Source organism: Clarias gariepinus, chromosome 9, assembly GCF_024256425.1.
Source record: "Clarias gariepinus isolate MV-2021 ecotype Netherlands chromosome 9, CGAR_prim_01v2, whole genome shotgun sequence".
NCBI lineage: Eukaryota > Metazoa > Chordata > Actinopteri > Siluriformes > Clariidae > Clarias > Clarias gariepinus.
The window spans coordinates 26022331-26046999 of NC_071108.1; the positions used below are offsets into that span (position 1 = coordinate 26022331).

At 36.3% G+C, this 24669-nt stretch overlaps 1 protein-coding gene across 4 annotated transcripts; it reads left to right on the forward strand.

The window, feature by feature from the left end:
• nadka (NAD kinase a) lies at nt 1-22175 on the forward strand. Of its 4 annotated transcripts, none has more exons than XM_053504549.1 (12): nt 1-238; nt 2968-3125; nt 7114-7197; nt 13040-13169; nt 13438-13546; nt 13648-13733; nt 14381-14483; nt 15927-16054; nt 16489-16588; nt 16694-16851; nt 17434-17516; nt 20458-22175. In XM_053504549.1, exons 2-12 carry the CDS (start codon nt 2968-2970, stop codon nt 20603-20605), a joined length of 1287 nt encoding a protein of 428 aa, XP_053360524.1. In that variant the 5' UTR covers nt 1-238; the 3' UTR covers nt 20606-22175. The 4 variants fall into 4 exon arrangements, with proteins under 4 accessions (XP_053360524.1, XP_053360525.1, XP_053360526.1 ...); XM_053504550.1 differs by having other exon boundaries at nt 13441-13546; XM_053504551.1 differs by lacking the exon at nt 2968-3125.
• Nucleotides 22176-24669: the final 2494 nt, after the last annotated feature.

Sequence of the window (24669 nt, forward strand, 5' to 3'; positions counted from 1 at the left end):
CAGCGGGTGACAGCTCGGAAGCTGCCGTTAAACTGGCGCGCGTGCTGTTGGGATAGAAACGCAAACCGGCGAAATGTCTTCGTGAGAGGATAACACCGCGCATGGGGAACGACAGCTAATTATTTATTTATGGCGGTGCAGTGAGCTTCACAGCGCAGCGGCCAGCGAGTTCCTTCACCACCCGCTTCCACTAGCCGGCAGCTAGGATCAGCCTGTACCCGCGCAGGATCAGGGCAATGTAAGTAGCCTGTTAGCTAATACATAACCCAGCTGGCGCAGATGAGCTGCTTAGCTAACTAATGCTAACTGGCCTACTCACATGCAGTCACGGCATTCAAAAGTGTTTCTAGATTTTATTTATGTGTACAGAAAAGTACTGTAATTTGTTTAACTAGTTAACTAGCATCCCCACACAGTTAGTGTAGTCAGTTCGCCCAGCGCCATGTTTTTGTGAGATGGGAGGACACCCACGTGCACAGGTAGTTAAGATGAACACAGTCAGGAAGCTTGGACCTTGGATTCGATCTGGAAAAGTGTTAGCACTAGTCTAGGACTACAGTAGATAGTACTGTACTGTGGTCCTGCTTCTTTTCTCATCAACTGGAGCTGCGGCTTTATTCAAGCTAAAGGACAGCATGTGCATACACAATGTACACTAACAGTCAAAGTTATGATACCGAATTGTATGGTCTTTCCTGATTTTTATGTCTTTCTACATTGTAAAACAATGCCAAAGGCATCCCAGATACGCAGTAATCTTGAGAGATCTTGAGAGATGTGTCTGCTACTTATGCTCTGTAAAGCCTTCGTAACTGCTGTAATCTGAGGTGATTTCTGAGGCTGGTGACTCTAAGTGAGTTTCCCTGTAGCAGAGGGTACGGTTTGGTCTTGTTTTCCTGGGAAGGTCTTTATGAGAGCCAGTTTCATCATGGTGATTGGTGGATTTTGAATTACACTTGACAATACTACTCTTGCAAAAACTACAACAGAACATCCGACCTTTCTGTCATAAAATAACAATTCTTTGCTATGATGTTACAGACCAAGACAGGCACAAAAATATATGCTTCTCTTCTGATAACACGATTATAGCATCAGTGATGGTGCGACTACTGACATCTTTAAAGGAAACATAAGACTACAAATTGCTGACATAATAAAATTAAAAGTTTTAAAAAAGGCCATAGATAACTGTTGAAATGTGTATTCCTTTTTTTGTATAATTTATGTGTTGTTTTCTTAGTTTTGAAATCTCCAGTATTGTTTTAGAATGTAGAAAAGTGATCCAAACTTGTGCCCAGACTTTTTACAGGTACTCTATATGTCAGACTTTAAGAAAGAAAGGAAAAAACTGTGTTGACATGCAAATGTTTTTGCTCACACTCATGAGTATCTCAATAAGCTGTAATCACAACATCGACAACAGTAACCTATATGGAAACAGTTAAAGAAGTGAACCTGTGTATCTTTGCTACTGTATGTATTTGACTCAGCTTGTTGTGTTCATTAGTTCTTACTACCTGGCAGTTTGTCACTTCTGATAACAGAAGTTAGTTAGTTTTAACTTCTGTTTTTGTACTAAGAGGAAAACATACTCTTTGCATGTTACTGCTTTACATGAAGTTATTCTTGCATTATTTGGTGGTGAGCCCTTGTCTAGAATTTAGCATCCTTTCACTGTTCCTGTCTGAGTCACCACATATTTTAGCCTCATGATATTGATGTATGATATCAATACATACAGATGAGTTTATGAAAATGTTTTTGTTTTCAGTTTGTTGTATGTGTTGTATGTTAAATTACAAGGTGCATTTAAAATGTGTGAAGGTCTAAAACTGATTGGCATTTACTGAAAACTTCAAGGAAAGTACGGTAATGAGACTCCTAGCTGCAGTAAAACATCTGAATGATGCACACGTTTTAAAGAAGGCAATCTTCAAGCCTTTTCCACATGTTTGGGCAATTAATTAAAGGAATTCCTGAGAGGACAACGTTCCAGACATGAAGCAGGCAGTCTGATCATGGCTTCGGTGTAATTAGAACTTTCTACTCTGTTGTTATTTAAGCACTGGTAAAACTCAGAGATAAGTGCATTAGTGTAGAAAGGGATTATATAGGGAAATAAAGGAAGGTTTTACTCTCATAAATATATTCTGTTTTTCTGCATAATCGAAAGTCCAGGTTTGCCCCTTGTAGATTAACAGATTGTAGCTGTAGTTGTTCCTGTATGCCTCAATGTTGGCAACTTGTTACTCTATAATATGTATCTAAGAAAGTGTTATAAGCTAATATTTAGGTCTATGCCACTAGACTGGATATTGACTTTTCATATGATGTCTAGGACTACAGTGTATACCCTTTTGTCTAACTTTATTGACTTGACAAACTCCAACTTCCCCCCAGGGTGTTCTTATAATTTCAGGCTGATGAGAACAGCATCTCCTTTTTCTACCCTACACTGAATCAACATGCATGTATTTGTATAATCTGTAAAGAACACACCATTTCCAAATACGGTTTGGCAAATTTGCTCTCTTAACTATCAGTCAAAATTCCAAGCCTTTTGAAACAATTTTACCCCATAACCTTAACATAGCAAATGAAAGTATTGAATAGAAGGTGTCAGGTAAAACATGTTGGTTAACTCGCATGTTTACGACAGTGTCCAAATTTAGAATGCTAAGGCAGTTGATTTAAATACCTGTGGGCAATAGACATGATTTTACACCCTTTTGTTGTTTTACATAGCTTTACTTGGTGTCGATTGCCTAACTACAGAATGTTGTTTGGGTAACAGAGGTTAAGATGCCTTTTTTTTCCATTGCAACAGCTATCATAACTTCCTGAACCTGTTAACAAAGACCTTTCTTACGAGACCTAAAGAATTAGGAACAAGCAGAACCTCAGTTCATGTTAAGATTTGCTTTCAGACATTAATCTATTGTCACGCCGCTCTCGTTGTCTCAGATGGAGGGTTCAGGGGAGTCAAGCTGCATCCTAAAGCCAGAGACGGCATGCTCATCTTGTGGCAGGAGGGAGCCTCCAAGTTTGGGAAAAGCTTTCCGTAATAAACCAAAAGCCAGGAGCATGTCCACCTCGTCTGTGCCTAGCTCTGCAGAGTTCAGGTAAGTGCAGACCCACCTGCACTTCTAATATTTAAACCTTTATAAGGAAGAAAAAAACCTAAATAAACAAAATATTTTTTTCATTCATTAAAAATGTGGCTTGAATAATTTAATATAAAACATGACTGTGTGCAGCAGTTGTCTTTCACATTGTTAGATTTTGGCCCATTCTTCTTTGCAGAACTGTTTCAATTCAGCAGCACTGTGGGAGTTTTGAGATTTGAGTATGGACTTTGACTTGGCCACTCCAAAACTTAATTTACTTTTTATTTTTTGAGCCATTCAGAGGTGGACTTGCTAGTGTGTTTTCGGTCAGTGTTAAGTCCCTAATCCAAGTGCACTTGAGCTTGAAGTCCCAAACTGATGGCGGTACATTGTCCTTCAGGATTTTCTGGTAGAGCACAGAATTAATAGTTTCATTAATCATGGCAATTTGTCCGGATGTCATGGGATGCTCACCTTCCAAGTTTTGTCTCATCAGGCCATATAATATTTGCCAAAAAAATCTTGGGGATAATCAAGATGTTTTTAGCAAATGTAAGATTAGCCTTTATGCTTTTTTTGGTCAGCCGTGGCTTTTGCCTCTAAATTCCCCCCTTGGATGCCATTTTTGCTTAGGCTCTTTCTTATTGTTGAATTGTTAACCTTAACTGAGGTAAGTGAAGCCTGCAGTTCCTTAGGTGTTGTCCTCAGTTCTTTTTTTAAGACCCTGGATGAGTAGACGTTGTGCTCTTGGAGTAATTTTGTTAGGCTGTCCACTTCAGGGAAGGTTCACCACTGTTCTAAGTTTCCTCCATTTTTGGATAATGATAATTTGCTGGAGTGGACAAGATGAATCGCTCATTCAATATGACAAAAAGTTATAATTTTATAGGTTCGGGAAAAAAATATATTGGGTAATAATCTATTCAGAATTTTTTTTAGAGCAAGCAAGCAAGAGAGCACCATCATTACGATTCAAATCGGATAGGGTAGTTCTTTGTGTAGTTACCGACAGAGGACAATGAGTCGATGAGCAAACACTAAGCTGAATATTGTTCTTTTTTTACCATAGCTTCTTTAAACAATTAGTTTTCCTTTAAACCGTAATGTTTTGTTTATTTGTTTGTTTGTTTGTTTAGTTTTTTTACAAAATGGATCCCTTGATCTTGGAATCAGACATGTTTTCGTTGAGAAATAAAGACCCCAGGGAAAGTTTGTTTTTAGAAATTTTCATATACAAATATCACTAGTATTTAAACTAGTTTAGACTAAGTTGTTGTCAAACGCAAAAAATGCCTGCATTGTCCTGGCATTATTTCTGTGACCCAGTTAGTTTCTGTTCCATTTTTGGTTTTAAACAGTATTTTTAGATCTTTTTAAAAGATAAGCAAACATAGTGTTGCTTAAGGGTGGTCTCGGAATGACTGCTGTTTTATGTACTGTATATAAACACAGGTGCATCTCAGTAAATTAGAATATCATCAAAAATTATATTTATTTCAGAAATTTAATTTAAAAAAGTGAAACTCATAGATTTAATACACATTACTTCTTATGTTTATTTCTTTTAATTTTGGTGATTATGGCTTACAGGTAATAAAAATGTAAATGTTACTTAAGACCATAAAAAAAAAAGTAAAAACAGCAATGTTGGACTGCTGAAAAGTATAAACATGGACAGCACTCAATAGTTGTTTAGGGCTCAGTTTGCATGAATCACCGCAGCGGCGTGGCACGGAGGCGATCAGTCTGTGGCACTGCTGAGGTTACTGTATGGAAGCCCAGGTTGCTCTGATAGCGGCCTTCAGCTCTTCTGTGTTTTTGATTCTGGTGTCTCACATCTTCATCTTCACAATATTCAATAGATTCTCTATGGGTTTAGGTCGGGCGAGTTTGCTGGCCAATCAAGTACAGGAATACCATGATCCTTAAACCAGGTATTAGTACTTTGGCAGTGTGGGCAGGTACCAAGTCCTGGCCGGAGGATGAAATCGGCATTTCCATAAAGCTGGTGACTGTGCAAACTTCACACTTGCCCTCAAGCAACTTGGATTCTGTGCCTCTCTTTTCTTCCTCATAATTTTGGTCTCTTAATTCTCACATTAAATGCAAAATTAACTTTGATCTAAAAAGAGTACTTTGAATTGAATTACTAAAATAAATTAACTTTTCGAGGCTATTCAAATTTATTCAGATGCACCTATTTACTGTGTGTGTGTATGTATATATGTGTATATATGTGTATATATATATATGTATATATATATATATATATATATATATATATATATATATAAACCAGGCAAGCTGGTTTGAGATTTTCAAGCTCCTTAGAGTTTGGAAAGAATTGTGTATTTAAAGAACAGTAAAAATTTAGTGAGCAGCAGTTAATTGCGTATGAGTGTGTGCGTCTATACCATTACGGTAGAAAGGTCTCTCAGTACTCCAAATTCAGGATGGGAGTGCCTGCTTCACGAGGAGGAACTTCTTTAATGGCCCAAACATGTGCAAATCTGTGCTGTATAGAGTATGTGAGTATAGATATGAGAGTATAGAGTATGTCCCAGCCGAGTTCCTGTAATGTGTAAATTATGTTTGTGAATGCTTGTGTGTCATTTACGGAATTTAGCCTTTTTTTTCTTTTTTTTTTTTTTTGCACGATTTAAATGTTTTACTGTAGCTTATCACTTAGAGTCTCATAATTGTACTGTGCTTAAAGTCTTCTGTAAATGTCAATCAGTTTCATACCTTTTATTCACAGTGATGTGAGCACCCTTTGTTAGGAGATAGAAAGAGAGACTGCCTTGTTGCCTGCAAAATGCACTACAATAAATTACAAGGTTTACAATAAATACAAATAATCTCTTACAATCTTTTTGCTATCTTAAGTTAAACATCTCAAAATGCGATTAAAAAACGTTATTAAATTTATATAAATTCTGCTTTCTTTCAGGACAGCTTCATTAAGCAAGTTTAATGTGACCATTATATTGCACAAGTAATTGTCAGTGTTTATATGCCTGTAACATTTCCCAAAGTGTAACCTTTGCTTTGCGCCAACAGGGGGCATCACAAGACCTTTTGTTTAATCACAACCCGATAATCATCAGGATTTGCTCTGGTTTAAATATGACATGCTTAGTTCACAGTGCTACAAAATTATCTGTGATTTAATTCTGTCGTGTTCCTTTCCGGTTCTGTTTATTCATCTTTAATCATCATATGAAATTTACATCTTTGATGCTGCTTTTGTATGAACAGAGGCTTTTCATGTCTCACAGGTGTCCGAGTGTTCTGCTGGATTTTTATTCACAAGCATGAAACATAGCCCTTGTGCTGTAACACAAAAAGAACCTTTTTTTTAACAGACCAGAAATGAACATTAATTAACATGCATTCATTTCTGCCTATGCAACTCGTTCGTATTAATGGATCCTAATGCATTAGTTTTTCTTCCTGTTTCAAAATGATATAAAAAGAAAAAAACTGTATTACATAATTTATGAAATATTTAAATGTCTTGGTGTCACATAAGTAATAATGCAATATGTTTAACATTAGATTTAAACAGAATTTTATATAGTGGTTTATGGATGAAAATGATGTTGCCAAGTTAAAATGTACTAGCACATGTGACCTAAACAAAGGAAGCTGAAGGCATAGAAATGTAATCTACATAGAATTGTCTGATGTAATCATATGTTTTGGAAAAATGAGTGGGTCCACTGGGGTTTGACTTGTACAGGCATGATCCTAAGCCATCATCGGACTTTTTTGTCTATAAATAGGCTATAAACAGGCTTTATGTAATTGCATATGGAGCTTGCAGACATTAAAAATAAATGAGAAATTTATATTGTGCTAGAAGTACTCTTTAAAATGTTTTAGCCTTTGACTATGTGGGATGTGTGTTTGTCATCTGAGGACATGCAGGTTTTAAAAAAATTTTGACAAAGCTAACCTTTTTTTTTTTTTTTTTTTCCTTTTTTTCCTTTCTTTTCTTTAGGCGGACCCAGTCACTTCATGGACCAAGTCCAGTGACCACATTTGGGCCCAAAGCTTGCATGATGAAGAACCCAAAAGCAGTGATGTAAGTGAAAATCGTAAAAAGGGTAAATAAATCATCTAGTTTAAAAAAAATGCCCTTTTTGGGTAAAAGGGAGTGTGAGAGGAATTTGATTCAATTACTGTACCTGTTGTTTTCTTCTGTGTGGTAATTCATGAGCACAATGAGTCCAAAAATATATATTTCTTTATAAATATACGTTTGCATATAATATTTAATATTTCAGTTAATATATTTAATTTGCAGTTTATGATGGTACAATTTTATAGTTCCTCTGTAATCCTATAGTCGTTGTGCTCAAAACTATTCACACATTGGCAATCAGCTAAACATAATCTATAAAAAACAAAAGCCATGGCATGCCCGAGTTATAATTCCTAGTTTCTATTTCTCTGTTTGAGAAGTAAGTTCAAAAGTAATACAATATCTTTCTGGTCAAATCTTTTTGAACTAATACCATAATAGCACAAATGCTTATGATCATTTATCTTATCCCATTTACGGTTGCGACGCTTTTTCAAATAATTACTTTTTCCATTAGCAAAAGAAATTTAGGCTTTAACATATCTATTGAAAGTCTTTTGCAGTGTGTTTAATACAATGTGCTTTGTTCACGATGGTTTATATTCCTTGTATAAAAAGTGAATATCCTCTTTGACTTGTGGGTGGACGAGTCACGGCACGAGTAACCTAATCTGTACTGGAGAAAAAAAGAACAGGAAGCTGAATATAGACCATTTTTTCACAATTGTGGAAATTTTAGTTTCTCAATAGCAAAAATTGCCTCAGCCATTGTTTCCTGTATTAATGTGTTTAAGCATAATGGCTCGATTGAGAACACAGTGCAAAAATATGTCACAGAAGAAGAATATTCAGTAGAAAGCTTAACAATGAAGTCGAATGAATAAAAAGTGCTGAAACACAGGGAAATAGAGGGCAAGAGTTTTTTTTTTTTTTTTTTTTTTTTTTTACAGTAATATGCTTATTATAACATATAGCTTCTAATGCCTTATCAGTCAATAAAAATAAAGATATTGATGTTGACACTAGTTGAAATCTTGGGTTTATTGTTCATTGCAAAGGTCTTAGATGGATTTAAAACTAAACACCAATCTATCGCTCATTATTCACAAGTGGAGAATTTCAGGCTTTAATCTACAGATATACTGATGTCTAAGCAAACAGTCGCAGTAAAGGGCTGAAACCTAACACCAGTGCAACACTGCTACAGGACCAACAGGAAGTGCTCAGTTTCAAAAACAATGTGGGTTTTATTTTATTTTTTACACAAAAGGAGGAAAAAGATATTCAGTTTAAAAGATTGATCAATATAAATAATTACAAAAACCACAGAAATATACAACTATTTAAAATAATGAACTATTAATATTTTTCTTATTAACATTTATTTTGCTTATTATTGTTCATATCTCCATTGGCATTTCAGAAAGGCCAGACAACATGCATGAGTGTTAAGGACAACGTGTCAGTGACTTGTCGCATTTTTTTTAAGTGGGCACAGACTGTCTTTATCAGTATATCAGTAGGACTGACTTCCTCGAATCTGCAAACACAGAACAGCTTTTTTACTCAACCTAAAGTCAGTTCATAGTGGTCATAAGTTTGGACACTTCTGTCGTTTGTTGTTTTGAGCTGGGCGAAGAACTCAAAAACTCATTTTTTTAAATAGACACCAGAACAGGATGGACTCATTAAAAAAAATTCAAGGGCTGCTTCTTACAGGACCTGGGTCTTTTTGTTGTTAAAAGGGAAAACATCTGGCTATTAAGTTAAGGGATACTTTAACCAACCAGAAATTGATGGTGTTCCTTATTACAGCATAATCTAAAGTGTTTTTTTCATTTTGTACTGCAGCAAATTCGACAGGTTTACATAAAAAAAATTACATTTTATGTACAGTAACACACTAAATTAGTAAGTTTGAAAAAACTTGCATTATAACAGCATGTTCTTATTTGCTGCTGTTTTTCTTTTTCTGCTGACATTAAGAAGATGGAAGGCTACACCATATCATCAGTAATACACATTTTCAATATGTATGTTTCCAAAATCTGCCATACCTTTGAAAGCTTTTGCTATAGAACAGGCATCACTACAGTGACTGTTTTATTCGGACCCTGATTTTATTTTTTTTATTTATTTTTTTTTTGATAAATAGGAATAAAAATAATATTCCGGTAATCAAGTGCTTTTTCCCTTGGGTGGCCACAGCTTTATACGTCACTCAATACGTCAGAGCTAATCAAAGCCGTAGTTTACCCAGTATAGGCCGAGTGTGCGGAAGAAACAGAAATGAAAATACAAACATGCAATAATACAATTTGCAGAAAGAGAAAGCTGAAAACCATCAGAAGAGCGAAAACAAAAAGAATGATTAGAAAGCGATGGATGACACATAGCAGCATGCGGTAAACACTCTTGTTTATATCATACAGCTAGAACTATAAAGGCATTTCCAAACAAAAGCCTATCTAAGATAATAAACAATTAAGCCAGGAAGTTTACATCATAATTCAAGATTTAAGATATAAAATAATTGCAGGCTTCACTTATCCCATGCGAATTAATCCTAAGACTAACATGATTGACTGGACCTTCTTAAATTTTAATTCAATGCCCCTGCTATAAAATAATACAGCATACTAGCAATACTGTCCCGTGCTGCTGTTCCAGAAAAGGATTTAAAACCTTCCGATTAATCAGAATACAGAATTCAGTAGGTCTCGGTGGTGTATAATGTACATTTCCAGTCAAAGGTTCGAGCACACCAGTCAAACGCATGTCCATTCTAAAACAATACTGGATTTATTTTTCAAAACTATAAAATAATATATTGCATTAGATAATTAACAGTCATTGTTATTATATGACATGACGGTTGGCTGTTCTGGAATAGTTCTTGCAAGAAGAGTATCGTCAAGTGCATTTGCAAAACCCATCAAGCACCCTGATGAAACTGGCTCTCATGAAGACCTTCCCAGGGAGGGCAAGACCAAAACCTAACTCTGCTGCCGTGAAGAAGTTCATTTAAAGTGACCAGCCTCAGAAATCGCCAGTTAACAGCACCTCAGATTAGAGCCGTTATGAAGGGTTTAAAGAGCATTAGTAGCAGATCAGAGGAGATTATTGCATATTTAGGATGCCTTCAGCATTGTTTTACATGGAGCCATGGAAGTAGGTGTCTCCAAACGTTTGACTGGTAGTGTATGTAATGGACAAAAAGCATAATGTGATTCTGTGTTAATAGATGAGCATTAAGTGCAAAGTGCCGAGAGTTTGTAGTCTTTTTAAGTAATTCTCTTTGTTATTGTATGCTGTTTCTATTGATTTTAATCACAGCAACTTGCATAGTTTTTAGCACGTGTTGCGTCTGCATGACTCAGCATTACAGAAACACTGCAAGCTCTTGGCAAACAGGTTGTTTCAGGTCAACGTTTATAAATTAATAATCAGAGCTTGTGATTTGATATAACCGCAAAGCCTCTGATCATGGTGTTTATTAAAAAAATATATATCTTAATTTCTGCGCTGCAGCTGTGCGTGAACTTTTGGCACAAGGTATAATTTTGTGAGAGTGCTTCTGTCCTTCCTGGCCAAGGTGTGCTGAAATACATTTATTTTTTGCCTTGGACTGGCACTGATGAATTCGAAGCAGGTAATGTGACGACTTATGGTGAAGCACCCTGGGGCTTTGTTCATGGCTTTTTGACACTTGTGATTAAGGTCAGTGTGCAGAAGGGTGATGGAAAATGCCCTTAAAGGGATAATTCAGGTTTTTTTTTTTGCAAGTCTGTCTGAAATTGAAACTAAGGTGCAAATAAGTAGTGCCAAATTCCACAATGCTGTTTCTGTGCAACAATGCATTTAAAAAAAATTCAGTCGAGACTCATATCAAACTTCTGCAGTCGCACTGAGCTAAATCAAGTTGTATCTTTCGAATTTTCTAATCTTTCAAAAAGTATTGTTAACTACTTTTCTTTCCACGGAACTAGATGTATGGATAACCTAAACAAAACACACATTCTCAAAACCCATAATAGGTAATGTGAGCTGATGTAAACATAGTGCAGTGAAGGTATACCAGTTTAACACTGTTTTGATTTTTTTATGGTAATTTTAACATCCGATTCAGACAGTTTAAGAGTAGAACCTCGGTCAGATACTCGTCGTTGAAATTCCTTAACAATCTCTCTTTAATATGCTAATTAAAGGAATTGAAAGTTGATTATCTCAGTCCTATTCATGGGGGTTTGTTTTAGTTGAAAGTCATTACTGACGGTTTCATACCCAGAGTAATATTTAGTGGTCCAAGAAAGAAAACTTGCATTTGTTATGCTTTTACATTTTTATTATTGTATATTTTTAAACAACTTTTTTTATTTATCCAGCCTAGGGTCAAGGTTAGCATCCAATTTAAAGTCGACGCTCTTGTTTATAGATGGTTTATCTCCTGTGGACTCTGAACTCTCTCTCACCTCTATCACTGTTCAGGTTCCTAGAATTCCAGAGTATTTTAAATCCATCATATATTTATCTTCACTAAACACAAAAAATATGTTATTATTTATTGTAAAAATTTACCGCTTCTTTATAAACAAACTGGGAGCTTTAAATGATGCAATTTTAAGGAGGGACTGTCTGTAGGGAAAATCCTGTGTAATCCAGCCAGTCACAGAGAGCCTATCTTTGTTTGAGGTTCGCCCACATGTCATGCGGGCGGGGCTTGAGTGGCGTGGTCAGGAGAGAGCTTTGTTTTTAAAGTCGGAGGCTTCCTCTAATCACATTAGATAGCGATCCGGCATGAGGAACAAAGACGTTCAACCAGTTTTGTTCGTTTTTTTGTTTGTTGTTTGCTGGAATTCCAACTAGAACAGATGAACACACATGAATAATGAGAAGCGGAGGTATTAGAACGCTGTAAACCAATTATTATCCCTGCACCTGAGCTTTTGATTACATGCCAGACACCATGAAGTTCAACATGTGCATGAGGAATTGGTAAGATGTCTGATTTAATTCATACATAAGTAAGATAATCAGTGTTCGATCTGAATGTATTTTATTTCGGGGTTCCTGGTTTGATAACATGCTTTTTGTCACATGACCTGATATAACCCCATTGGGAAAAGTGATGTTTGTGGCTTTGTGTTTAATTATATATATGTATATTTTATAACAAACTGGCTAAAAAAAGTGCAGCGCATGTCACACGTAGGAGTAACGACATCAGGGGTAGGTGCAGTGCTTTGTGTGAGGGGCATGTATGACAAAGCTTAAATCTGTGGATTATGTAATTGTCACTGTAAAAGTCGTGTATTTCTTGTGGGCTAAGCCGCACGTTAACAGAGCATCTGTTTAGATGAAGTCTCTGTGATCACAGGCATTTATGCAAAAGGTGACAAAAAACTTCTCAGATCAAATGTAGGGCATTGTTTATAAAGCTGCTTTCATTTGCATACATCTAGTCTATTTAATGTTATTGCTGAGAACATTTTCATTCAGTCTAATGTAGGGGTTCAAGCTATGATTCTCATGTTCTTTATCTTTCTGTAGGACCTAGGCTTAGATAAAATACAACTGGAATGGAGGTTGATTTTTATTTATTTTATTTATTTATTTTAATTTTTTAATTTTTTAATCTAATTTGTGTTTAGAAATGGAAATAATACCAATTTTAAATCAAATCCAGTTCTAGTGTGTATCTAAGGGCTTGCATGTATCAAACTATTTCATTGAATGTCGAAGTTGTTGCATTCTGCCTCATGCTGTGTGTGTGTTGTGTGTGTGTGTGTGTGTGTGTGTGTGTGTGTGTGTGTGTTTGATATGTGCCTATGTTTTTTGTTAGGCATATTCAGGACCCGGCGAGTCAGAGGTTGACCTGGAACAAGCCACCCCAAAGTGTCCTTGTAATTAAAAAGATTCAGGATGTCAGCCTTCTGCAGCCTTTTAAAGAGCTCTGCATCTTCCTGACAGAGGTCTGAGTTCTCCTTCATACTTCATCAAAGTCTTTCTTTAAAGAAAAAAGAAAAAAAAACTTTTTTTTAAGTCAGAGTATGAAGTCTAACACGTTGATGTCCTGTAAAATGATTTCTTAAGGACTAGTTGTAGAGCTGTACAGACTGTATGCCTTTTTAAAATATTAATAACATGCTTATATATTGGAACTGGCTTGCATTTGTTTGTGCTCTGTTTTTTTTGTAAAAGCAGCATATTGTCATTTCTCGTTCTTATTATGTACCTTAGCAGAAAAAAATGATCGTTTACGTTGAGAGGAAAGTTCTGGAGGACCCAGCCATCGCTAACGATGAGAGCTTCGTGGCCGTGAAAAAGAGTTTTTGCACTTTTAGCGAAGGTATTCACATACATAGTTTTCCTAAAAATCTTCGTGTTTGACGAGCATTAGTGATTACGTAAAGCCTGACCTTTATTTTTCCGTTTCTATACTTTTGACAGATTATGATGACATCTCCAATCGGGTAGACTTTATCATATGTTTGGGAGGAGATGGAACTTTGCTGTACGCCTCGTCCCTCTTCCAGGTACAGATGTAGGATGTTGTATTCCCAAAAATTGTTTAGATCTCCCCATTATTTAGATTATTTTTTTCAAGTGAACCAATTACATTTTGACCACATGCACCATAAACCTCTTTTAACATGGTTCACCAAAAATTAACTAGATTTCTAGGCTGGTCAACACAACACCGTGACAGTATATTCACCTTTTAAGTATTTCAAGTAAAAAAAAAAGTCACTTTATGTATAAAACTTTAAAATTAGGTGTATTATATGAGCATGCAGATCAGCCCAAAAGGCTCCTGAGTATTTCTGTCAAACTGTCATGTACTTTGAACTGCATGGTGATAAGACAAAAATACGCATTAGAATGATACAAGATATGTATTGCATTGAATTATTAAGGAGTAAATCATTAAACATCAACTGCTTTTTTTTGTTCTGATTAATAATTAGTTTGGGGGGAAAAAAGCTCTAGATATTTTAGTGAAATTTGTCAGGAGTTTATTTTGTACAACCATATGTACAACAGAAAAAAAAAAGCTTAAAAACTTAGATTTGCTCTTACTGCACCTCTGTCGATGTAAAGGAATATTGCATGTAAAACAAATATTAACAGTGCATACCTTGACCAGAATTCACATCACTGTGTGTTTTTGTGTTTGTTCTAGGAGAGCGTACCCCCAGTTATGCCCTTTCATTTGGGCTCTCTGGGCTTTCTGACACCGTTTAACTTCGACACCTACCAATCTCAGGTTACACAGGTTATTGAAGGTGTGTGTCTGTGTGTGTGCCTTACTTTCGATGTTATCTTTCCCCTTTTTACACTTTTTTTTTTTTCTTCCGTGTTTGTTTTCAGTCCGGGAAGTTTTTGTTCTTTTTGCTGCTCGATTCCCATCAGCCAAACCCTGACATGTACACCTTGATAAGTGTTTATTACACTGCACTTTCCTTACAGAGAAGTTTTACTCACATAGTATAAAGGAACCAGAGAGAGTGGGGATAAAAACTATGGTATCAGGAGCAGACATCCCCAGGCTGCTGCATTAGATTTACAGAAGTGTCATAATAAACACTGTCATGATCTTACCTGTTAGCTGTTAGTCGTTTCCGTTTTAGGTTCAGAGTTAATCTGTAACTATATATGCAGTACTGTGTAAATGTCTGGAGTCACCCATCAGTTCTTCATATTTTGCTTCCTAAGAGCCAGACGTTCTTGCGTGTTTCTTGTAGTCTTAAGAAATATTTCTTCAGAACTTTTTTGGCCCTCATTTCTGCCAAGTTTTTTGGCTCTCTTCTTCAGTCCAGGCCCTGCACCGGAACAGTTTTAGAGGATTTTTTTTGTTTTTGTTAAGCCACACAGTGACACAAAAAAAAGGATCTAATGTAAGGCATGAACCAGTGAAAACAGGTGCAGATGATCAGATTAGAGGGGAAATGAGGTTGCTGCTGAGCTTGTTACATAAACAACCAATTTTTAACTTGTATCGTTTGGTACTTTTTCAGCCTGTCTCTGTAAAATATTAATTCTGAGTTCTGTAATTTATTTTACATCATTTTAATTTAATTCAAATTAATATGAAGAAATATGGGGTGGCTCAAGGCCTCTGCACTTTATGCACCTTGACCCCAACATCCATCAGATACTCTGAAAATAAGAGGTCTTGTAGAATCACTAACCGAAACTTTATTTGAACGTTTAAAATGTTTTCCTCTAATATTTTGTTTTTGTCCTTTGTTTAATTTTCCTCCTTCCTGTTCATTTTCCCCCACTTTTTATTCTTGCCGTATAAAAGAGCACTATTATTTCTAACTCTTACATATCATGAATGAAATGCCACAGCACCTTTCGCCTGTTTTTTGTAAGTTTAAAAATTTTCATGACTTTTTTTTTTATCAATATTTTGTGACATCCAGTAGCTGTAAAAGTAATTCTAATATAATATTATTACAAGTAAAAAAAAAAAAAAAAAAACTATTACAGCAAGCAAGCAGATGAAACAGATTATGGGTATCTTAAAGATTCATGTAAGGATTAAATAGTGCAAAAAGTAGTAGTCAGAAAAATGACACTGTGTTGCATAAGAAAAGTGTTCAGAATTTGTTTATTTGAAAGCCTTTTATTAATTTTTTTATTATTTTTCTACTAGTGGTTTTACTCAGTTGCGTGTAAAACAAGTCTTTTAAGGTAAAATTTCTCTGTTAATGTTTCTTTAGGTAACGCGGCCATAATCCTGCGGAGCCGGCTAAAGGTAAAGGTGACGAAAGATCCCAGACCAAAGGAGAAAAACGCCATCATTGCAAACGGCGATGCCGAGTCTGGCCGCAGAACTATGCAATATCAAGTAAGTGACAGGGCTCCAACAGCCTCTGGACTGTCCGGAGTGTTGTCTGCGTCGGATGAAAGAGGATACTTGGGTTAAATCTTCTGTTGGTTGGGTATAGCGGTGTCTGATTACACTTTGAGACACTTTGTGGTTATTGCTAGCCACAAACAGCTTTTCTGGTTAGTTAATGTGGACATGCATTATTAAAAAACCGAGTGCAGAAGTCATTGGTTGTCTCACACAGCTTGTCTCATCTGGTTTGCTTGGCTTAGCCTCAAATTGTTGCATGTTTCATTAACCACAAATTCCCTGAAGACATGTCATTCAGTAAAGCCTTGCATTTTCTAAAGCCTTGTGAGATGACTTGAAACGGATTAACTGCTATATAATTACTTCTAACCTACAGTCTCTCTCTCTCTCTCTCTCTCTCTCTCTCTCTGGTACTATCCCAGGTGCTGAATGAGGTCGTTGTGGACCGAGGTCCCTCCTCCTACCTCTCTAATGTCGATCTTTTCCTGGATGGTCACCTGATCACTACCGTACAAGGCGATGGTCAGTTTAGTCCTGTTATTAAAATTACTTCTGTCTTAAAATCTAAAGGTACCATTATTTCATAGCACAACAGCAATGATTTTAATACTCTTCCACCTTTGTCAGGAGTGATCGTGTCCACTCCGACAGGCAGCACTGCGTACGCCGTGGCAGCGGGAGCCTCCATGATCCACCCCAACGTCCCAGCCATCATGATCACCCCCATCTGCCCTCACTCGCTGTCCTTCAGACCCATAGTCGTGCCTGCGGGTGTCGAGCTCAAGGTAACAAAAGAACCGGAGACAAATTTAAAGCACTGTCCTATTGTCTATATTCAAGAGCGTCACTAATAATGCATGAGTAGTAATCCATCAGTATGCGAAGACAACTGTAATATAAACACCTTTACACAGTAAACAGCACGAATTGGCTAACGGACAAAAGATAAATAAATAAAAAGACAATTCTTGGAAAGACTCTAGGAATGTATAAAGGGTATATAGTGTGTATAAAAGAAGCAAACATAGACTGTGTGATTTTAGAATAATGCAATCTGATCATAAGTTTAGGACCTTATTCATGTAGTATTTAATTTACAAGTAAATAACTTGTTACAACTTTACCATTCCTGCATGGTGAAAACGGTATAATATTTGGTCTAATTCATCACATTTTATTGCTTACACACTTTACCTTTTACCTTTGTGTACATAATAAACCTAGTGTAATCTCAGTGTAACGTCTGTCTCCTTCATCATGGTATCTGCCTTTAGCTCATGTCAGCCATGCTAGTACTTTTGAGTTAAATATTTCTTAAAGTCCTGTGGAAATATGACTGACCATACCCAGTGATATCCTTCTTTTAGATCATGCTGTCACGCGAGGCCAGAAACAATGCATGGGTTTCCTTTGATGGGAGGAAACGACAGGAGATTGGACATGGAGACAGGTAAGTGTTTATAAGATCTGTGCAGTTACTGACTGAAAGAAACACAAGGTGCCCAATCTTTCATCTCTTCAAGATGAAAATTTTGAATGATATTAAATGGATGTGTTACAATTCGTAAGACAATCACATTGCGTCTGGTTCCCCAAAAGGATAAAAATATATTTTCCACTTTCCTCTACTTTCTATGGTCACCAGGATTCAGTGTCAGATTTGAGATGCAACAGAGCCAGAACATTTATGTTGCCAAAAACTCCCTCTAGATCCTAGAAGAACAGCATTTGAGAAGTGATTCTGTAGTCATAAAGGATGTGAATAATTCAGTTTAGGACCTTAGAGTGCACATGGTATACAGTATAACCATTGTGCAATGCCACTTAACTTATGGCTGATTCAAATTTGCATTGTTAATAAGGTGCTTCCTCTTAGGAACAATCAAACTAACAATTGAAGACAACATTAACAAGACTCATTAAATACAAAAGGGAATACACCTCTGATCACTGTTACACAAGTTAGAAAATCTGTCATTGAATATCTGCCAACATTAGAACTTTCTCAGTTTTGGACCTGTGAGATGTGTGTTTCTTAATGTCTACATCATGAACTAAACACAGTTGCAGCAGTAGTCATGAGGTTTTGGCCAAGACATGGTACCAAAATCAGTACCAAAATCGTTTTCTAATGCAAATACTGTACCCCAAAAGCCCCTATAAACTAAGATTAAACTATGCTGAAAAAATATGTCGACTGACTTGATTCTAATGGAACGTTTAAACAGTAAGGTCAAATTCCTTCAGTAATGACCATCTGAAAAAGGATTAGCCTCTTTAGTGAGTAATGATGGGACGTTTCTTCAGAAAGTGCTGTTGCCTCACACCTCCAGTGTCAGGGGTTTTCATTATCTCATCATCAGTCTGTGGGAGTGGAGCATACATGTTCTCTTTGTGCTTTTTGTGTTTCCTATGGTTACTCAGGTTTCCTCCTACAGTCCAAAGACATGTGTTGGCTGATTGGTGTTTTGAAATTGCCCATGGTGTATGATTAAGCGCAGGTTTTTGACTGTGTGCTTGGGCCCTACCATGGGCTGGCACCCTATCCAGGATTTATCCCACCTTGTGCACCTAATTCCCTGGAACAGGCTTCAGGACTTCTGTAACACTATACAGGAATAATACCAGAAACTCAGTAATGAAAGTTTGGCTAACTGTATTGGCCTTACGTATTATTACATTGGCCTCATAGCTTCTCTTAGTGTCTTTTAAAAACACTGTGCACATTTGTTGACAAGTTTCCATTTGGTTTAGAGTTTTTTTTTTTCTTTTTATCTTTAATATTGCTCCTAGGCTTCAGTAGAGTAGCAAAGCAATGTAATGCTTTTTTAATGTGTTCTAGGAAAAGTAAATACCATGCGGCAAATCCTGAAATACTGGATTTAGTAGTGTTTCTCTTTTCACTGCTTTGTATTTTGTACTCCGAATAAGATTGAGTACATTTCTGTTGAGTATCTTAAACGTTCCCACTGTTCCACCCTGAATGTTGAAAGAATACTTTGTGAACACAGGTGGACAAATGTGGGCAGGATATGAAAATCTCATTAGTTAGTTACTGGGTAAATAGTACGTAGGTGGGAAAAAAATCAAGTAGCATATGCTTTTAGACAAGCTAGGGCAGGAGTGGCCAATCCTGCAGCTCTGCATGATTATCTGGATCATATGAGTTCAAGTCAATCAGAAGATGTAAACTTGGAGCAGGGTGGAGTGGGGAAAGACAAAGTAAATTGTTACGTCTTCTGAATGACTGAACACACCCGATCCAGGCAATCAGCGAGTAGTGGAGGGCTGCGGCTCTTGAGGGCCACAATTGGCCACCCGCAGGCTAAGACAAATAGAAGTACTGTATGATCATGTAGCATACACATCATGTTTTTCCTCTCAGCAAAGGCGGTCACTTCCTACATTTCATTTGGTGCTCATATGTTCAACCTGTTGGCTAGGAAGAAGTTATGTGGCGGCAGTGGTGCTGCTTAGTGTAGACAGTCTTACCGCATTTCTGCATGTTCCTGATTCTGAAAAGGTCACCTGTCATACATGCAAGCTCATTAATCAGACGAGAGAAAATCTTTTTACTGTCACACAGCTTGTGATTGCAGCTGCTTATGTGTATTATACCAGGTGTAGGGATTCAAGACAGATTTGTTCAACCCCAAAATGGACATTGTTTTTTCTGTGACCATAAGTTTTTACATTTTTTAGCTTCCATATTTTGATTGCATTTGTTTACCATGATGGAGTCAGTGGTTGTTGTCAATGAACCAGCTCTAGATGGACGGGAGGAATAAGTACTTGAATAAGAACAGGGATACCCTAGGTCTAATACTATTTGAGTAAAAGTACTGTAAGAAGTCCTCCCTTGAAATGTCTACTTGAGTAAAACTACCAAAGTACTCAAATGTACTCAAGTATAAGCACAGTATATGCTTAAAAGTATTAAGCTCGTGTTAGTTTACAGTAGCCTTTTTTATAATAAATCTGTTACTACAGTATTACACAAAATGGTCAGCAGATGGTGAAATTTACACTTCAGATACTACCTAGCGCTGTTACATTCACAGTGTTCACTTTTACTTCACTATGTCTTATATCCTGTATGATCTCATAGAGTAAAAGTAAAAACTACTCAATGAAAGTATAGATATGGGAAACATTTACATTTAGGCATCTGGCAGACACAAGTACAATAACGAAGTAAATTGTGTTACTTTACACCTTTGATGATGGAGAAATGTATTTATTTTCATTGCAGAACTCCTATACTAGAGTTAAAAATTGTTGTGCACACGATCTAGCTATTCGGGGTACTGACTGACTTTTTTCTTATTTTCAAACTGAAGTGTTGCATGTTATAGATTCAGAGGTTTTCATGTCTCCTTCTCTTTCTCCAGCATCACCATCACCACTTCGTGTTTTCCCGTCCCATCCATCTGTTTCCGGGACCCGGTGAACGACTGGTTTGAGAGTCTGGCTCAGTGTTTGCACTGGAACGTACGCAAGAAGCAAAGCCATCTGTGCTTAGAGGAAGAGGAGTTTTGAATATTTGCTCGGAAACACTTTGTTTTTGTTTCTTCTTTTTACGCCTCTCTGGGATATGTCATCCCACTATTGACCACAGACTTTTGTGAAAGCTGCTGCTTCTTGGTCAATTTTGTTTGTTTGTAACTTTTTTTAACAAGATTTCCGATTTGTACATGGTGTATGACATTACAGTCATAAGCTGCCAGGAATATTACAAAGTAGTTTCATGACAACACAATATGAGGAGTTGAAACATCAGGTATCGTTAGTTTGTGCATGAGGAGCATTTAAGCATCAGAGCAATAACTGGATATTAATCAAGTCGTGCCTTAAATTACATAGAATGTTAGAAATCCTTAAGGGGGCATGTAACAATGTCTTATATTTGTGTATCATAGTTCTAGATATTCTGTCAGATCAGAAGGACCTGTTTGTGCATGGCACTGCACAAAAAGCTAGTATATTTATATATAATATATATATTTTTTTCTTAGAAAACTACGATTCAATTTTAAGTCTTACAGGTAAACAACCACCATAAAGTATTTAATTCCTAAAACCACAGTTCATCATTCCAAGTCTTTTAGGACCTCTGTGTTTTTCAGATTTAAAGTTTTGAGCAATATTTTATTAAGGAATTAGAGTTATTAGTTAAAGATTCTCCACTCCATCACATTTTGGAATTTATTATTATGTACATCAAGTGTTGAAGGAAGTATATGAAGGCAGCGTGCAGTTTCAAGTGTCCTTCCTATTGAACTTAAGCTTTATGTCTTAAAATATTTAACAGGCTTCTCTACCACATAAAGACTCCTCAGCAGGACCTGGTGTGTGTTATTACATCGTGCTTTAAGCTGTCACATGCACTCAGTCTCGTTTATTGCTATATTAAGGCTATCATAGGTCAATTTAGCCTCGTGTGCCCTGTTAAAGGAAAAGAAAATGAAAAAAAAAATCTGTTTACATTGCATCTCCCTCTTAAACAAGACTGATGTTTTAATTTAAATTTAATCGTTTTTCAAATAATATAAGGAGATAGTTGTCATTAATAATGTCCTGTTAAATATATTAATTTAGGTAAGTAATGTTATTATCCAGGTTTATGTTATGTAGCGTCCACCCCTTATGTCTATATTATATTTCATGATTTTTTTTGTTGTTTGTTTGTTTTACTTTTCGGACCTTCTCGAACTAATGTATAACCATGAGACGTGGCTACTACTTTCTGAAACCAAAATGACCAATCTTAATTACTCACTGATGTAATTATGTAGTTAATCATTTCTGAATAACTAGATAAGATGCTCAGGAGAGGATGAATTTGTGTGCTGTGAAGATTTCTTGGTGCAAAGCTGAGCTTACAGTGTAACAAGACGTCTTTCAAATCTGCTTTAGACATACTGTAACTTGTTAAAACAGAATCATTGTGTTTTTGTTCGAATTGTCCGATTTTTTTTTTTTTTTTTTTTGCACAATTTTTTTTCTTTGTAATGTATCTTTTCAGAATATATTCTAAATGGGTCTTGAATTTTTTACATGGCACTTTAATAAATGATCCACAGCTGATCAAAAGATCAGGAAGATTAAACCATGTCTTTGTTGTGTTATTTAAGATAATATTTGAGTTTTATTTGCATGTTTGTGTGTATTCTATTGTGGGATATTCCAGTGCATCTTTAACATTACACTGATACTGTAGATCTAGGAATGTTTTCAGATATCAAAGATCTGCGATCTTGTCTATTTTTGTAAAAGTTTTGGGACGGTGCAGGCAAATAGTGTCGCCGCTTTACCATCCCAGGGCCTGTGGGTCCATTCTGAGTTTGGGTTAATGTCTGCATGGAGTTGGTGTGCATGTTCTCCTCATCTTATTGTGGGTTTTCTTCGGGTTCTCTGGTTCTATCCCACCTTCCCAAAAATATTCAGTAGACTGGTTTTGCGAAGTTGCCCAGGTGTGAATAGGTGTGTATGGGTGTGCCTGACATTCCACCCAGGATGTATTTCCACTTTACACCCAGTAGTTTCAGGACCCACCTTGACTATGAGCAGGAGAAAGGACTACTGAAAGTGAGCAATAGTGCATAAAAGAAATCACAAGCTGTGAGAGGGGGTGGGGGGAGGGCTGTATCGCCATCGGCTATAACATTAGTGATTGAGTAAATAAAGTGAAGTAAATTTACTTTGTTAGTGTGTTTAGATGCAGTTTTCACATAACTGTATTTTAAGTAGTTTTATTAGTGACTATTTTAGTCCACTACATCCTACAACAAATATCTGTACTTTATACTTCACTACATTTCTGCATGGTATTGCGTGACAATTTGGGTGGTGTTTAAAAGTGGAAATCTTGCCACCTGTTGGGAAAAGAAAACTACTTTTACTTGAGTAATAGTTTTCCTGCAGTATCTCTACTTTCACTCACGTATAGGATTTGTGTATCTTGCTCACCACTGTAAACTACAGTAGCTTGTCTCTTGAATCTTCTATAAAGTTAAATATAACTATCAACCATTATAATGTGTGAGGCATCATTTCTTATAAATGAAACATTTAAATCATTGGCAAATTACTGTGGTATAAAAAGCAACACACTCCATGCTGTCAGACACTAATGATGCATTCTGGGGTTGTGTAATGCAGCAAAACCCAAACAGAATGCAGTGACCACCCTGAACATCTGTTTTGTTATTCTGTACATCATCACTGACCACATGCTGTGATGTATCACTGGGCTGAATTACTCATTTTCTTATGAAAGCATATTTTAAGAATTTTAAATTAGCTAACAGACTACATGTCACTCAGCCCTCCATCCAGAAACATTTTCTGTGTCAGAAATCTTATGGTTGCTGCTAAAGAAAGGTTGACCCCTAAAGGGGAATTCAGGGCTGTGGTGGTTGTAAAGCACTGGAGATACTGGAGACTCCATCCAAAATGTTTTCTCTTCACACAATAACAACTTAATATCAATTAAATTAAATTTTATTTATATAGCACTTTTAACAATGATCAATGTCTTAAAGCAGTTTCACAAAAATTTTAAAATAAAATTTATGGAAGTGTGTATGTGTGGGAAAAATGTGTCTGGATAATAATGAGATTGTCCCTGATGAGCAAGCCAAAGGTGACAGCGACAGTGGCAAGGAAAAATTGAGCATGAATTCACTTTTCTGCATCAGATACGGATAAGATGCTCCTGAGCTCGGCAATATTTTTAAGATGGAAAAAGACTGTTTTTGTGATTTTGGAAATATGATTTTCAAAGAACAAGTTACTGTCTAATATTACACCCAGGTCTTTTACTGTCTATCTGGTAGTAACAGTACATCCTTCTAAACGCAATTAAATATCAATAATTCTTTTTTTCTGTTGTTGTTGTTTAAAGCGTTCATGCAATACAAGTACCTCTGCATTTAAACTGTTAGCTACTATAGAAATTACAATGTACTGAGATTAATTGCATAGAAAAACTAAACTGCTGTTATGGAAAATTAAGACTTGAGAAAGCAACCACCAGTTTCAGATCAAAGATTATACTGCCACCTCCTGGCCAAAAGAATGATCTGGCACACACACCCATATCAGGTTTGTCTAGTGCAGTGAGTACTAGTGATTTTATACCTAATACAGATCATTTATACTGTACTTGCTAATGGTGATTTTATACCTTATGCCTAGAGCTGTTATGTTCTCGTTCTCACTTGCTTGTGTCCAGATTTGGTCCATTGTTTCAAGTAGTCTGGTGATGGGAAGTTTGGATCATTTTAGTGACTCGGTTCTTTAAATCTCGTTCATCAAAATGATTAATCATTTTTTGTTTATTTTAGTCATTGCATTCTTTTGATGAGAAATAAAATAAAATGTTACATTTTCAATAAACAGACCCCTAACATATTTACATACACAAATGAACTATGAAGGACAGGAAACTGAAGTTACAATGCACATGGGCTCACCAAAACTGCACAATAGAAGATTTAAAAACTGTTGCCTGAATCTGATGAGTCTCAATGTCTCCTGCGACATTCTGATGTTATGGTCAGATATTTGTGTAAACAACATAAGAGTATGGATCCATGCTT

Coding starts and splice junctions, on each gene's coding strand:
- nadka (XM_053504549.1), top strand. CDS start 2,968: ATGGAGGGTTCAGGGGAGTCAAGCTGCATCCTAAAGCCAGAGACGGCA. Junction 7,198..13,039: donor AAGAACCCAAAAGCAGTGAT/GTAAGTGAAAAT, acceptor GTTTTTTGTTAG/GCATATTCAGGACCCGGCGA. Junction 17,517..20,457: donor GAGATTGGACATGGAGACAG/GTAAGTGTTTAT, acceptor CTCTTTCTCCAG/CATCACCATCACCACTTCGT.